Source organism: Lycorma delicatula, chromosome 3, assembly GCF_047948215.1.
Source record: "Lycorma delicatula isolate Av1 chromosome 3, ASM4794821v1, whole genome shotgun sequence".
Taxonomy (NCBI): domain Eukaryota; kingdom Metazoa; phylum Arthropoda; class Insecta; order Hemiptera; family Fulgoridae; genus Lycorma; species Lycorma delicatula.
In genome coordinates this window covers 226,414,028-226,427,192 of record NC_134457.1, presented here as the reverse complement: position 1 = coordinate 226,427,192, position 13,165 = coordinate 226,414,028, and the positions used below count along the sequence as shown (strand labels likewise).

The following is a 13,165-nucleotide window of genomic DNA, read 5'->3' as shown; positions in this document are numbered from 1 at the left end:
ATTTTAAGCCATTGACCAAGGCCTAGCACCCGTGGAGGTTAAGATATTAAAAATTTTCATTATTTCTTCGCCCTCAAGGAATATAAAGTTGTGAATTAAAGATATTCATTAAGGAAAATTAGATTAATCCTTTTACTTCATTATTACACTTCTGCCACCAGGGCAATAAAATAATGAGGTGGAGCCGTCTGGGTAGAAGGGAATGGTGACTGAAGTAAGCTGTGAGTATCAGGATGCCCAGTTCCCCTGGAAAATTGGGAATGGAGAGCAAAGTGAGCTATACAGCCATGCGGGGAGGTCCCATGACCCTGGGAGTCCCCAAGCAGCACTGAACAAAAGCAGTTGTTTCATGTATTCACATATGCTTACATGTTTGAAGCTTAATAACATTTTAACTGGATAAATAGGTTTTGATGAAATTTGGCACATCAGACAAGTTATAATGGGGTAAGTCTTGGGCTAAGTTTGGGAAGTATCTGCAGTGGGTGGGGTAGATAGTTTCTTCAGGGTCTATGTTCTCAAAATTTTCAACTACAACTCAACGTTTTATTAAGGTCATGCCTACATGCTTATTTAAAAAATATCTGATGAGGACAGCACATGACTTCCTAGTATGCCTATTAAATTACATATACACGCTGAAAAAAAATGAAAAGTACATGAAGTTTCATTTCATTAATAACTTCTGATATTTTTCCATTTTTTTAAAATTATTATTGAATAATTATTTATTATAACAATTTTTTTACAATCGGAGGTTAATAATTATTAATAAATCAATATATTTAAATTAAAAAAAAGGAGATGAAGTCGAATTCAAACTGATGTGCCTTCCCCTTGTAAGATCTGAATATTTCATTAATTAAAAATTTATTTGGCTATAACTCTGGAACCAATGAAAATATAAACTACTTATCATTGAAAAACTTTCATGAGGGCTTATTACTGCAGTTAAGAAAAATACATCATGATTGTTAGTCCTATAGATGTTAGTCCTAAATAAAAAATTTCAACATCCTACGGCTAATTGTTTTTGAGTTATGCGAGATACATACATACATATGTACGTACAGACGTCATGCCAAAACTACTCAAAATGGATTCATGGCTGGTCAAAGTGGATATTTCTGTGAACTTCTGAAAACCAAATTTTTTGCCATCACAATACTTCCTTTACTTTGAACAAGGAAGTAAATATGCCATTTAAAAATTTTTCCCTTCCTTAAAAACCAAAATTTCTTTGAATAATTTTCAAAAGATTCTTTTTAAATTATTGATTAAAATATAAATTTTTGAATCTTTTTAACATATTTCATATATTATTCATTTATAACAGATTTCAAAAAAGGTTATGTATTTGACCTGGATATTTTTTTTGTGTTTGTTCACGCGTAACTTTTTTCCTATTAATCTGATTCAAATAAATCTTGTTGCAATCAACACAGCTGCTTTTTGCGATTGTACTAAGATGATGGAAAAAATTTTTAGACCCAAAAAATTGGTTTGAAAATTGATAAAAATATTTTTTTTTCCATCTGGTGGACAAGTAGGGACAATGGAAATCTTGATATTCTATATGTATGCATCACATTAGACGATGTTTTATGGTCTTCTGTAGGGCAGGTAATGTGAGTTTCTAGACAAGATATGTAGCACCATTAATAAAATTATCAAAAATCAACATGTCTTGTCTTAATCCTTTCAGATCCAATATACATTGTATATAATATAAAGTATTGGTAGTGACAGTGGGAATCTTATAATTCTGTATACGTGCATCACAGTACATGAACTTTTACGGCCTCTTGCAAGGCTAGACATCTAAATTTCTCCATAATACTCATAACGCTATTGATACGTCATTAGTAATCAACATATTGATGGCATGAGTGAAGTGTAAGATATTATTCAATCTTGTGCAAGGTTTCTAATGTTTCCATCTCAGCAAAAGCCTTTTTATCATTTGGGCTAGAAAGGAGTGATCCAAATCACTCAAAGTTAAACCATCTAAGCTTCTCTATTTAATGTTGTACCTTGCAATTTGTACACCGTTACAGCTAAACATAAAATTAAAGGTAGCATATATTTTTCTACATCTCCCTATCCTTTAATAGATTGAAATGTACTTACTGTGCAATAGGTAAAATCCACCTTCATCTTTCATATTTGTACCTACTGGTTCATCATTAAATTTTATTAGCACAGTCTTTGGTAACTCACCCCTTTCCAATTGGTACCTTCATATGGCAGGCCATTAGAATTTCTTCACAATTCCCATAGAGCTGTTAACTAAACCACAGTTTAACATAACTTTTGAACCCTCTGCACTTGTACGTTATGCAACAGGCCACCACAATTATTGATGTCTACCAGAATAACATTCCCAGGAGAGTTTTCCTAATGTTTCAGCTTCTAGTGATTCATCAATAGCGTTTTAATCAGACACAGAAAACTACAAAATAATTATTTAGAAAAAAAACTGAACCAACATCAAAATGTGCTAAAATGAAGAAACAGTTATGTCCAAATACTTAATTCCTTAGACACTTTTTTAAATTAGCGCCAAAATACATGATCATACTTATGTCGTACTTGAATGGATGGACTTATAGATTATGTACTGGTGTGTGATTATGTAATGATTACAAATGGAAAAGCAATGAAAGCACATAAATATGAATTCCACTGAAGTAATATTGGTATTGGTTTTTAGGAAGTATACGTGTAGAGTATAACAGAACAAATTTATGTTACATCTAGAAACTAATTTTGCAGAAGCAGCTGCAGATTCAAAAAAGGAATTAATCAAGAATTTGGATGAAATTATTTCTTACTTTTTAGCAAATTTTTATAATGGTTCCATTATTTTTAAATAATTTATTTTACACTATAACTGAATTAATAACCAATGACAAGAAAATATAAAAACTTTGTCGTCAGTTTTTATTATTCTATTATTATGTATCATACAATCACACAAAAATATGCTTAATTCTTTAGACTGAATATTTACGGTTAGAATAATGTAATATTGACAGGTTAACCTGATAACACAATTATAGTTAATGGATGTGAAGCTGTTTACACTGCCACCATTTAAAGCGTTAACGTTACTTACGCACATTATGTTACAATAATAATAATTTAAACAGTATTAAAATTTCAGTAGTTTTATTTTATTAATCAATGTTAAAAATAACTAGAAACAACCAATTTATGCTAAAGGTAATCCTAAAATACTATATACTAACATTACTAAATTATTGCACTCACAAAGAGTTATTTCCTTTTTTTCTTTTTTTTTTAATTTTTCTTACTAACATAATAGTTATTGTATGTCTGTTTCCAACAATGCGGTACCAGTTCAGAACATCCAATTAAATACATTTAAAAAGATATATAAATATGTGAAATTATGTTTAAGTTTATATAACATCACTATTACTTATTTTAATTAACATATATTTCATAAAAAAGTAATTTCAAAACACTGAATTAAAATTGTTAGCTTCTGGCTTTTGGATCAGCCTGGTCTCTGTTAGATCCCCTTCATAATCTAACTATTTTCATCTATAGTTTTCCTTGATAATATACATGTATCATCATGTATGAGATAGAGATTTAAAAAAAAATACAGTACATTTACAATTCAATGGCCAAGATAACTAAATGTTACCTAAATACTCGTGCAACTAACAAATGCTGTATATTGGGCTCTTACATTGATTTTCTACTCAAACAAAATGTTCTCACATTACTCAAAATAATTTAGTCAACTATTCGCACACATCTATAAACATGTGGTACAATATTAAAGAAGGTCCACTCATATATTTGATGAGACAGTATCCTGGACAACAGTTTAACAACAATGTCAATACTTAATTACTATCAGAAGAGTCGTTAATGCCGGCCTCCGTGGTAATATCTTGGCCTTTCATCCGGAGGTCCTGGATTCAAATCCTGGTCAGGCATGGCATTTTCACACGCTACTTGTCATTCATCTCATACTCTGCAGCAGCACCTAACAGTGGCCAATGCCAGAGTGACCAACCATTCAGTGTTACTACCTAAGAAAATGAAATGGTAGTTGCTCTTGTTGGATGCTGAGGGGTACTGGTATTCCACAAGCTACAGCAGGATAATGTAGAGTTCTATTTCCTGCAAGATGGAATTCTTCCCCAATATGCTTTAAAAGTGCATGGGTTTCTTGACAACTAATTACCCTATAGGTGGATAGGTCGATGAGGGCTACTTGAATGGCTCCATCATCACTAGACCTTTCCCCAAATGACTTTTTCTTTTGGGGTGATTTTAAAGATAAATTATTTGCAAGAAAACCACATACTGTTAATGACATGTGTCAATTCGTAAGAGAAGCATGCCCAGAAATTGATAACAATAAAGATGTCTGTCAAAGTTTGCTCGAGTGTAGTAACTAGATTACAGGAATCTGTAAATGCTGAAGGCCGGCAATTTGAGTACTTAAGAGATTGCACTTAATTGTATTAAACTTAATTACAGTTTCTATGTCAACCTTTTTGTGACTTCATAAAGCTATTGTTTTTTCATAATTAAATCTTCATACCTACTGTATACCTACTTTTGCTCCCCCTTTGTACATAATTTTATAAAAAAGGTATACTAAAATTACAGTCAAGTTCCAAAAACTAACTAATAAAAACAATGATACCACGCCAAAATGACTAAAACCCGGGTTCTGCGCTGGGTTCCTTAGATTTTGAATAAGTGCTCGATTTTTTTCCAATCTATGTGCCCAAACGGACGCCGCGTTAAGAGATCATACTTTCGAAGCCACCTCGATACACCATGAACAAATGACGGCCCGACAGTCCGTAATTACTTCGAGCAATCCTAAGCTTGTACATCATAGAGTCATTAGAGTAGCGGCGTTCGCTGCTACTTGCCTAATGTAGTTGCTAAACAGCATCTTCTCATCAAACAAAACACCTAGGTACTTATGAACTCGAACTCGGCTGATTACACAGCCTTTATACTTAATACGACTTTATGATAATTTGTCTGCACCCTTGAGAAGCATAAACTTCGTCTTGGGTACAAAAATCCTTAAAACTGTGAATGTCCATCCAGCCCTCTGCAGTTGACAAAGTCGATTAATAATAGTAAAAAAAAAATCAAATTACCACCATGCATTACGGTGCGATAATATATCGCAACGTATCATGTATCCTGTGGTAATTAAAAACGAAAAATTACGGTATATTTACAGTTAAATAAAATTAAGAGGCTTAGCCTCTTAATCCGGAGGTCCTCGGTTCGAATCCTGGTCAGGTTAGGCATTTTCACACGCTACTTGTTATTCATCTCATCCTCTGAAGCAATACCTAAGGGTGATCCCAGAGGCGTAGCAAAGATAAATCAATGTTGCCACAATATATGAACAAGTAACGAAAGTCGCATATTGGGCTTTTACAACGATTTTCTATTCATAAACAATGTTCTCAAATTATACGTGAAAATTAAGTCATCTCTTCGTGCACGTGTTTTATATATGCAGTACAATATTAAATATGATCCACACATATATTTTATGAGACCGTACCCTGGGCAAAGTATTAACGATGACAAACGAAAATTTAGTCGTCAGAAGGGTCGAAAATGTTTTTGCAATACTGACCTAAAAATTTTGTATATGTAATTGCCGATTTAAATCTAAATCAAAAAATGTCGAGAATAAACTTTTGGCAATTTGTGTTATACATAAATTTATAAAAAGATTGAAAGAAATTACAGTCAAATTCCAAAATCTAACTAATAAAAGCAATAATATTATACACAAAAGTATCTAAAAAAACTTTGCTCTTGCTGGGAAGTAATACATCACAAAATGCTTTTCATGTAAATATAAGATAAATCATAAATGAAAATACAAATTATAAGGTACACAATTCATATTAATTAATATCTGTTTTCCAAAATAATCTTTCATGTAAGCATTGAGATAAATAATCATTTTCCTTTTTACTAAATTTAGCAGTATTTTTAAAGCTAAGGGCTAATAATTTTGGTTGTTTACAATATTAAAGCAATAAAGAAATGTTTTTTTTTTTTATTGATATATGAATTAAAAAGCATTTAATCTGTGTAAAAATAAAATGAATTGGATTATACTCTTTTTGCATTACATTTTAAGGTACAGGAATTGAAAAATTTACATCTGTAAACTGAACTGGAATTTTTAATTTGTACATGCCAGGCTGAATCTTTTTGTATATGTCTTTCTCTTGTTTGTGTATACAGTATATCTTTTCAGCTGCCAACCATTGCAAGCATTGCCGGTATCCATTTTCTTTGGTAATGGGGTTCCATGTTTTAGATTTTCAAGTGAGATCTTTCGCTATATTCATCGCAAACATTTGCAAGGCTTCTTGGAAAATATCTACACAGCTATGCAGAAAATGCATCTTTAAAGACTTATTGCATGTCATATTTCTATATGCTTAAATCATATTGTAAATTATCTCCTTGTAATTACGTGCTTTGTGTTTTCCAAGAAAGTTATTAACAACAGATTTGAATGTTTTCTAAGCTTCCCATTCTGTTCCCTGAAGCAACGCATCAAAATGTATGTCTTTCATTAGATTTCTTATCTGGGGCCCAATGGAGATTACCTTCCTTGATTTTGATATCACTAATTTTAGGAATCTCTCGTAGGTACTGGAATCCCTTTTGCTTTTGATTCATGATCTTCATATAATTTTTCATCAAACCTATGATATGTAGCAGAGGCAAGTGTGTTTTATGTGGATGTGGATGTGCAAGTGGTTCATGTAAAATTTTTTTGTTCCAGGTACATAGTGTTCATACACAAACCATTCTTTCACAGTGTAATGTAATGTTTTTTGCTCTGCTATCAAACTCACACAGGAAACACTTATGCTTTGTATAACCAAACTGCATTCTGGCAAGCAGTGCTATAACTTTTAAGTCACCAAATAAGTTCAATCAGTAAGTACTATAAATCACAAAATCAAGTAAATGTTTTTCATCATCTCTTACAACTCCATCATATTTATAGCATAGAAATCAGGTACAATTGGAAACAAATTTCATGTATAAAGTAGAATTCCTTTCAAACTTGCCTTGGAAGCATCTATAAACAGTCGACATTGTTCTGGTTTATGTTCACATATCAGATATTTCATAATTCCATCAATGTCTGTGGAAAAGGCCATATTATCCTTTGAAGAAACGAACAGTAGTAAATGTTTTTCACAATTGTGGTAAACAGATGTTTTGACGCCATTAAAAACAGACAGTAGATGCCATTACTGTAGTCTGGAAGCTAGGAGCTCTGCTTTCTTTCAGTCCATCTGAGACATTAGGTGGGTGGCAAATAGTCCTCAGTATTTTCAGTAACTTTTTCTGTTTGTAAATTCTCTGATCCTTCACTTTTAAGATTATCTTCCATTGTCCTTTTTGGAATAGGTATTGGCCTTTTCATCGTGCGATACAGGTCTCAAAGCCGATGAAATATTGGGGTATGTGATGGTTTTTGTTTTAGATGTACGATCAGCAACCTGTGTGAGACAAAAGTAACAGTCTGAAATGTGATCATGGGGTTGCCTCCAAATCAGAGGCACAGTAAAAGGCAGTGAGCTTCTTTTGCCAGCAAGCCAAGCTCCAAAGTCAGTTGCAGAATTTGAACACATATATGGAGCCCATGGTTTGTCATGGTCTCCAACTGGACTACCAAAATTAAGTTTATAAGCTTTCTTAATTAATGAAGTTATTGTCCTCCTAAATTGTCCACAAATATAACAAAAAAACATTGCTATTACTCACATACTTTTGAGAAGATATGTTGAAACATTCAGCAGATATGTTCACAGCTGATGAAGTTGTTATTCTTATCTATCACTCTAGAAGATTATGAAAATAACCAATAATGAAGATTATTTATTATTACCAATATTGCTTTTTATTATTTATTTACATTTTGTGAAGCATCATTGTGCACTACAGGTATGAATTACAACAAAAATCCTACAAAAAAGTATTTCTTGAAAATTGAGGGTGAATAGAATTTAAGTATTTTTACCATTTAGCAGTTACGAAATACTGCCAGTGGCAGTATTTCAGGAAGCAAAATATTTGTTCTACAGTGCTATCGATACGAAAAATAGGTCAAGATAAAGTTGGTTAATAAACACAATATTTTATTTAAAATAATAATAGTTTTTACTAATTAATGAGTCCTAACAAACTTGTAGTTGTAAAAATAATTTTAGTTACAAGTGAATATAGAAATATATTTTATTAATAATAACAATTTTAAGATATTTGCTTTAAATAGCTTTATCAAACTATTTTACATACAACATTACAATAGGATATTTACTTTTACGGCCACTAAAGTAGATATCTCTTATTTAACAAATAATTTAACAATGTTTCAGAAAGTTAAGCAAAACAAACCATTAATTGTACGAGTTTTACTAAAATTTAGCTACATTGAAATAGTAGTATCTTGTTCCTCAGAAAACAAAATCTACAATAAAAAATAAAATAAATCTACAATATCAGTTGTTACCCAAATTGTAATCATAACATAACAGAATAATTATTTCAAATCAAATCTAAAATGAAGCAAGCAATAAATTAACAATTTGTTTATCATATAAATATTTTGTAATAAAATACATAATGTCATAATTAAGAAAAACACATTCACATAACTGATCAGAATGTTCAACACTGCAATTATTCAAATCAGCCTCATATTGTTTAGGGTTATACGATTTAATAATTCTGTTTGATATAATTAATCTCTCTAAAGCATTTATTAATTGCCTTTTACTTAAATCGATCTTACATTTCTTTATTTTCATAATAATTGAATCACAATAAATTGGAAATAGTTGGGTAATTCGCTGATCGCTATAAACACAAAAATTATCAGATTCTTTTATTAGGTTCATCTCATAATCAGATAATTTACAACAAAATTTAAAAAATGACAAATTATCTACTATGTTTATAGATTGCATCTTTATTAATTCAGCATTACAAAAATTAATAAAATTAGTATATTGTAATTTTACTTCAGTGTATCTATCCAACTCTTCAGGAAGAACTAAAAGTAAATGTTTTATAAATGTTTTAGCTGCATCATGAGAAAAGCCACCAGTATCTAATAATGCTTGGTGCCATGTTGTTTCTCCATTATTATTTCTTGCAGTAACATCAGCATTACCATATATAATTAATGCGTTTATAAGTTCGGGACCAATAGTGTAATGAAGTAGTGTATTCGATTCACAATCAACCAATTTTGCAAAATAACGTTTTTCCAAAACAGTTATCATTTTAACTGATATTTTTTCATCTATATCCATAAATAATGATCTATAGAAATCGAAATTGTTTATATCCAAGACAATACAATAAAATATTTTATCAGCATAAATCGATTGACGACTTGAAAAAGTATCGAAAATTAGTTCGAAAATTAGTTTATTATCTTTTTTTACTAAATCTGAATGATCAAAGATAAGCAAAATGGCAAGTTCAACATGACGAGAATATAATCGAGATAAAAATGATGTATGAAATGCATCATCATTCTCATTGATATCTTCTTTACTGTATAAAACTTCAATTAAAATTTTAACATCTGAATAACGATTAAAAGCATCAATTAAAGGTGTTTCACCTTCACAAAGATTTGTCAGATATTTACGAACACTCGCTCCACTATCTAATAGTAAAACCAAAATACTCTCATTATCATAGTCCCTTTGAAATGCATGGCCTAAAGCTGTACGACCATCTTTATCTATAGCATCTATATAGGCACCATTTTCAATTAATGTAGATATAATTTCTGTTTTAATACTTTTTTCACCATACATAACATGTTTATCAAATAATATGGCATACATTATTGGTGTTAAACCATTATTGTCACAAATATTTACATCAGCACCTTTCTGAATCACAAAACTCACATGTTCTTTACTATATTTAACATGTTCCAATAAATACAATAAAAGTGTATTATCATTTTCATTATGAATGTTTATATTCACACCATTATCAATAAGTATTTGTATTACTTCTTTAAACATACAGGAATGAACAGCATGCTTTAAAGGTGTCAATCTGTTGTTATCAATTACATTCACATCAGCTCTATGTTCTATGAGTTTAATAATAACATCAATATCACACTCATACTTTATAGCATAAATTAGAGGTGAATATCCTTTGTTATCTGTCGCATTAATGTCGGCTCCATTATGTATGATATTAAAAATAATATTTTTGTTCATATTTAATTCTATTGCAAACATTAAAAATGTTTGACCACATCTTTTTTTCTTAACATTGTTTTCATTTGGAATAATTTCGGCAATAAATTTATCATTGCTTTTCTTCACAACTTCTACACCGAACCAAAACTTACTGTGTCTATGATTTATATTACTAAAATCAGCTCCTTTTTGAATAAGTAAATTAATTACATCTTGATCATTATGAAATATAACAGCATGAAGTAAAATTGTTCTGCCAGATTTATCTACTGCATTTACATCGGCTCCTGCATTAATCAATCCACCAATAACTTCATTACTGTTATTCTTAATTGCATACATTAAAGGTGTAACTCCATAAAAATCACATTTATTGACATCTGCACCAGAATTAATCAATTTATTGATTATTTCTACCGTATAATTGTTATTTATCGCAAATAATAATGGTGTTAATTCATGTTCATATTCATCAATAGTATTAATATCTGCACCGTTATCAATAAGTGTTGATATAATTTCCTTATCTCTATTACGCTTTAAAGCTATTAATAATGCTTTATGATTTACATCAATGTTAATGTAACTCATTTCATTAACGTTCACACCATTATTAATGATTTCTGTAATACAATCAACACAACTATTATGATTCAGTGCCAAATATAAAAGACGATTACATATTTTATTCATTGTATCTATAGGAAATCGATTATCATAAAGTATATCTAGAAACTGTTTAATTCTACTTGTTTTAGATACTACCTTAGTTAAGAAGTTATCGCTTAATGAATACTGTACTGTGTATTGATAGATATATAGTCTTCCCTTTATAAGCTCTAACCACAAATCTTCATCTGCATTCAATGGTAATTTCATTAAAGGTAATTCATGATGTAAATTCTCAGCATTGATATGTGCACCTGAATCTATCAACAATTTAATAACTTCGATATTATCACCGCTACAAAAATTACTTACTGCTATATGTAATATTGAATTTCTTGCATGGTCACATATTTCATTAACATCTGCACCCATTTCTAATATTTCTTTTATGAAATTTACATTTCTTTTACTCTTAATAGATTGTAATAATGGTGAAACATGTCTTACATCTGTATGATTAATATTTCCACCTCTGTCAATCAATCGTTGTATCATTTTGATATCCATACCAAGCCTAATAGCAGCAGTAATAATTGATGGTAAATTATTGAAAATATCAAATATATTTTTAACATCAATATACTCCAATAATATTATCAACATTTCTTTACTTTTTGTCTTATAAAATAAATAATATAATTTAAAATTTGTCATTATTCTTTTGATTTCATTCATATTCCTTTCCAATATTTCAACAACCTTATCGACATCATCATCAACAATTACTTCAACAATATTATTATAACACATCTTTATGTTATGTTTTGAAGGACTTGGAATCAACTTTAATATTCTTTTGAAACTTCTTTTCTTCTGATTTGATTTTACTAGAGATTATTGAATCTGAAAAATTAAATTGAGTATTTTTAATGTTAATTTACATTGCATATGATTTAAAGCTAAAAACTGTTCATTATGAAACATTATTTAAATCAATTTTTTCTAAATGTATAGGAAAAACCCCATTGATACAATTAAATAAATAATGTTAGGTAAAAGTACAAAATAAATCTTCACATCGCAAAACATTTGTCGATATTAAATCAACAGAATATAAATTAATTGTAAATATCAAATCAATCACTATGTTGATTATAGAAGTTTGATTGAAGACTAATATTTGAGGAGCAAATTACAACCCTGACCAAGTAAAAATAATAACTATTACCTCTTATATTTCTATATACGTGCATCAAAATGTATATTCTTTTGCGGTCTCTCGCAAGGTTGGACAACTAAATTTCTTCAGAATACTCATAACAGTGTGGATACATCATTAGTAATAAACATATCGATGGCATGAGTGAAGTGTAGGACATTATTCAATTCTGTACAAGGTTTCCAATCCTTCCGTCTCAGCAAGTGCTTTTTTATTGTGTGGACTTTGCGTGGATCTAAATCACTTAAAGTTAAACCATTCAAGCTTCTGACTTAGAGCAATATAAACTTGTCCTTTTGCAAATACATTTTTCCCTAAATCTACAACAGCTCCATTTCATGTTGTACCTTGGAATTTGTGCATAGTTGCAGCCAAACTTAAAATTAAAGGTTGCATACGTCTTTCTACAGCTCTGTATGATTTAGTAGCTTCAAACGTTTCATTTTTTTACCTATTGGTTCGTCATTGAATTTATTAACACAGCTTTTGTTAACTCATCCCTTTTCAGTCGGTCCCTTTGTAAGGCAGGCCATTTGAATTTCTTCACAATTCCCATAGAGCTTAACTAAACCACAGTTTAACATAACTTTTGAACCCCCTGCACTTGTACGTTATGCAACAGGCCACCACAATTATTAATGTCTACAGCAGTTTCTTTGATTCATCAATAGCATTTTAATCAGACACAGAAAACTACAAAATAATTATTTTAAAAAAAAACAGAACCAACATCAAAATGTGCTAAAATCAAGAAACAGTTATGTCCAAATACTTAATTAATTCCTTAGACGCTTTTTTAAATTTGCGCCAATTTACAAAATACATACTACTATTTTATTTTTAATAATTATTTAAAAAAGTAATTATATATATATATATATATATATATATATATATAATTAAATTTCAGAGTACTTAATAACGGCGTAAATGCACATGATCAAATACCGAGATAGAAGAACAATTGCTAACATTTACAGGAAAAAAGCAACAGTAATAATTGAAAAACATTAGAAAGAAGCCGTAATAAGAAAGGGAG

The 13,165-nt window shown here is 30.1% G+C and overlaps 2 protein-coding genes across 11 annotated transcripts in view; one reads left to right on the top strand and one right to left on the bottom strand.

The window, feature by feature from the left end:
- LOC142322487 (uncharacterized) overlaps positions 1-13,165 on the top strand; it is a 127,663-nt gene that overhangs the window by 75,465 nt on the left and 39,033 nt on the right. Inside the window, exon 6 of one of the 10 annotated variants that reach the window (XM_075361616.1) lies at positions 6,833-6,990. The exons of the other annotated variants lie outside the window; for them this stretch is intronic. The gene's annotated coding sequence lies outside the window, so the exon portion shown is untranslated. The remainder of the gene's footprint in view (positions 1-6,832; positions 6,991-13,165) is intronic. 10 annotated transcript variants of the gene reach the window in all.
- The window catches only part of LOC142320783 (uncharacterized), a 39,140-nt gene that overhangs the window by 4,298 nt on the left and 21,677 nt on the right, over positions 1-13,165 (bottom strand). The window contains exons 2-3 of the mRNA XM_075358765.1: positions 8,634-11,810; positions 4,071-4,300 (exon numbers count right to left, since the gene is read on the bottom strand). Coding sequence (XP_075214880.1) covers positions 4,071-4,300; positions 8,634-11,717 — 3,314 coding nt within the window. The 5' untranslated portion in view covers positions 11,718-11,810. The remainder of the gene's footprint in view (positions 1-4,070; positions 4,301-8,633; positions 11,811-13,165) is intronic.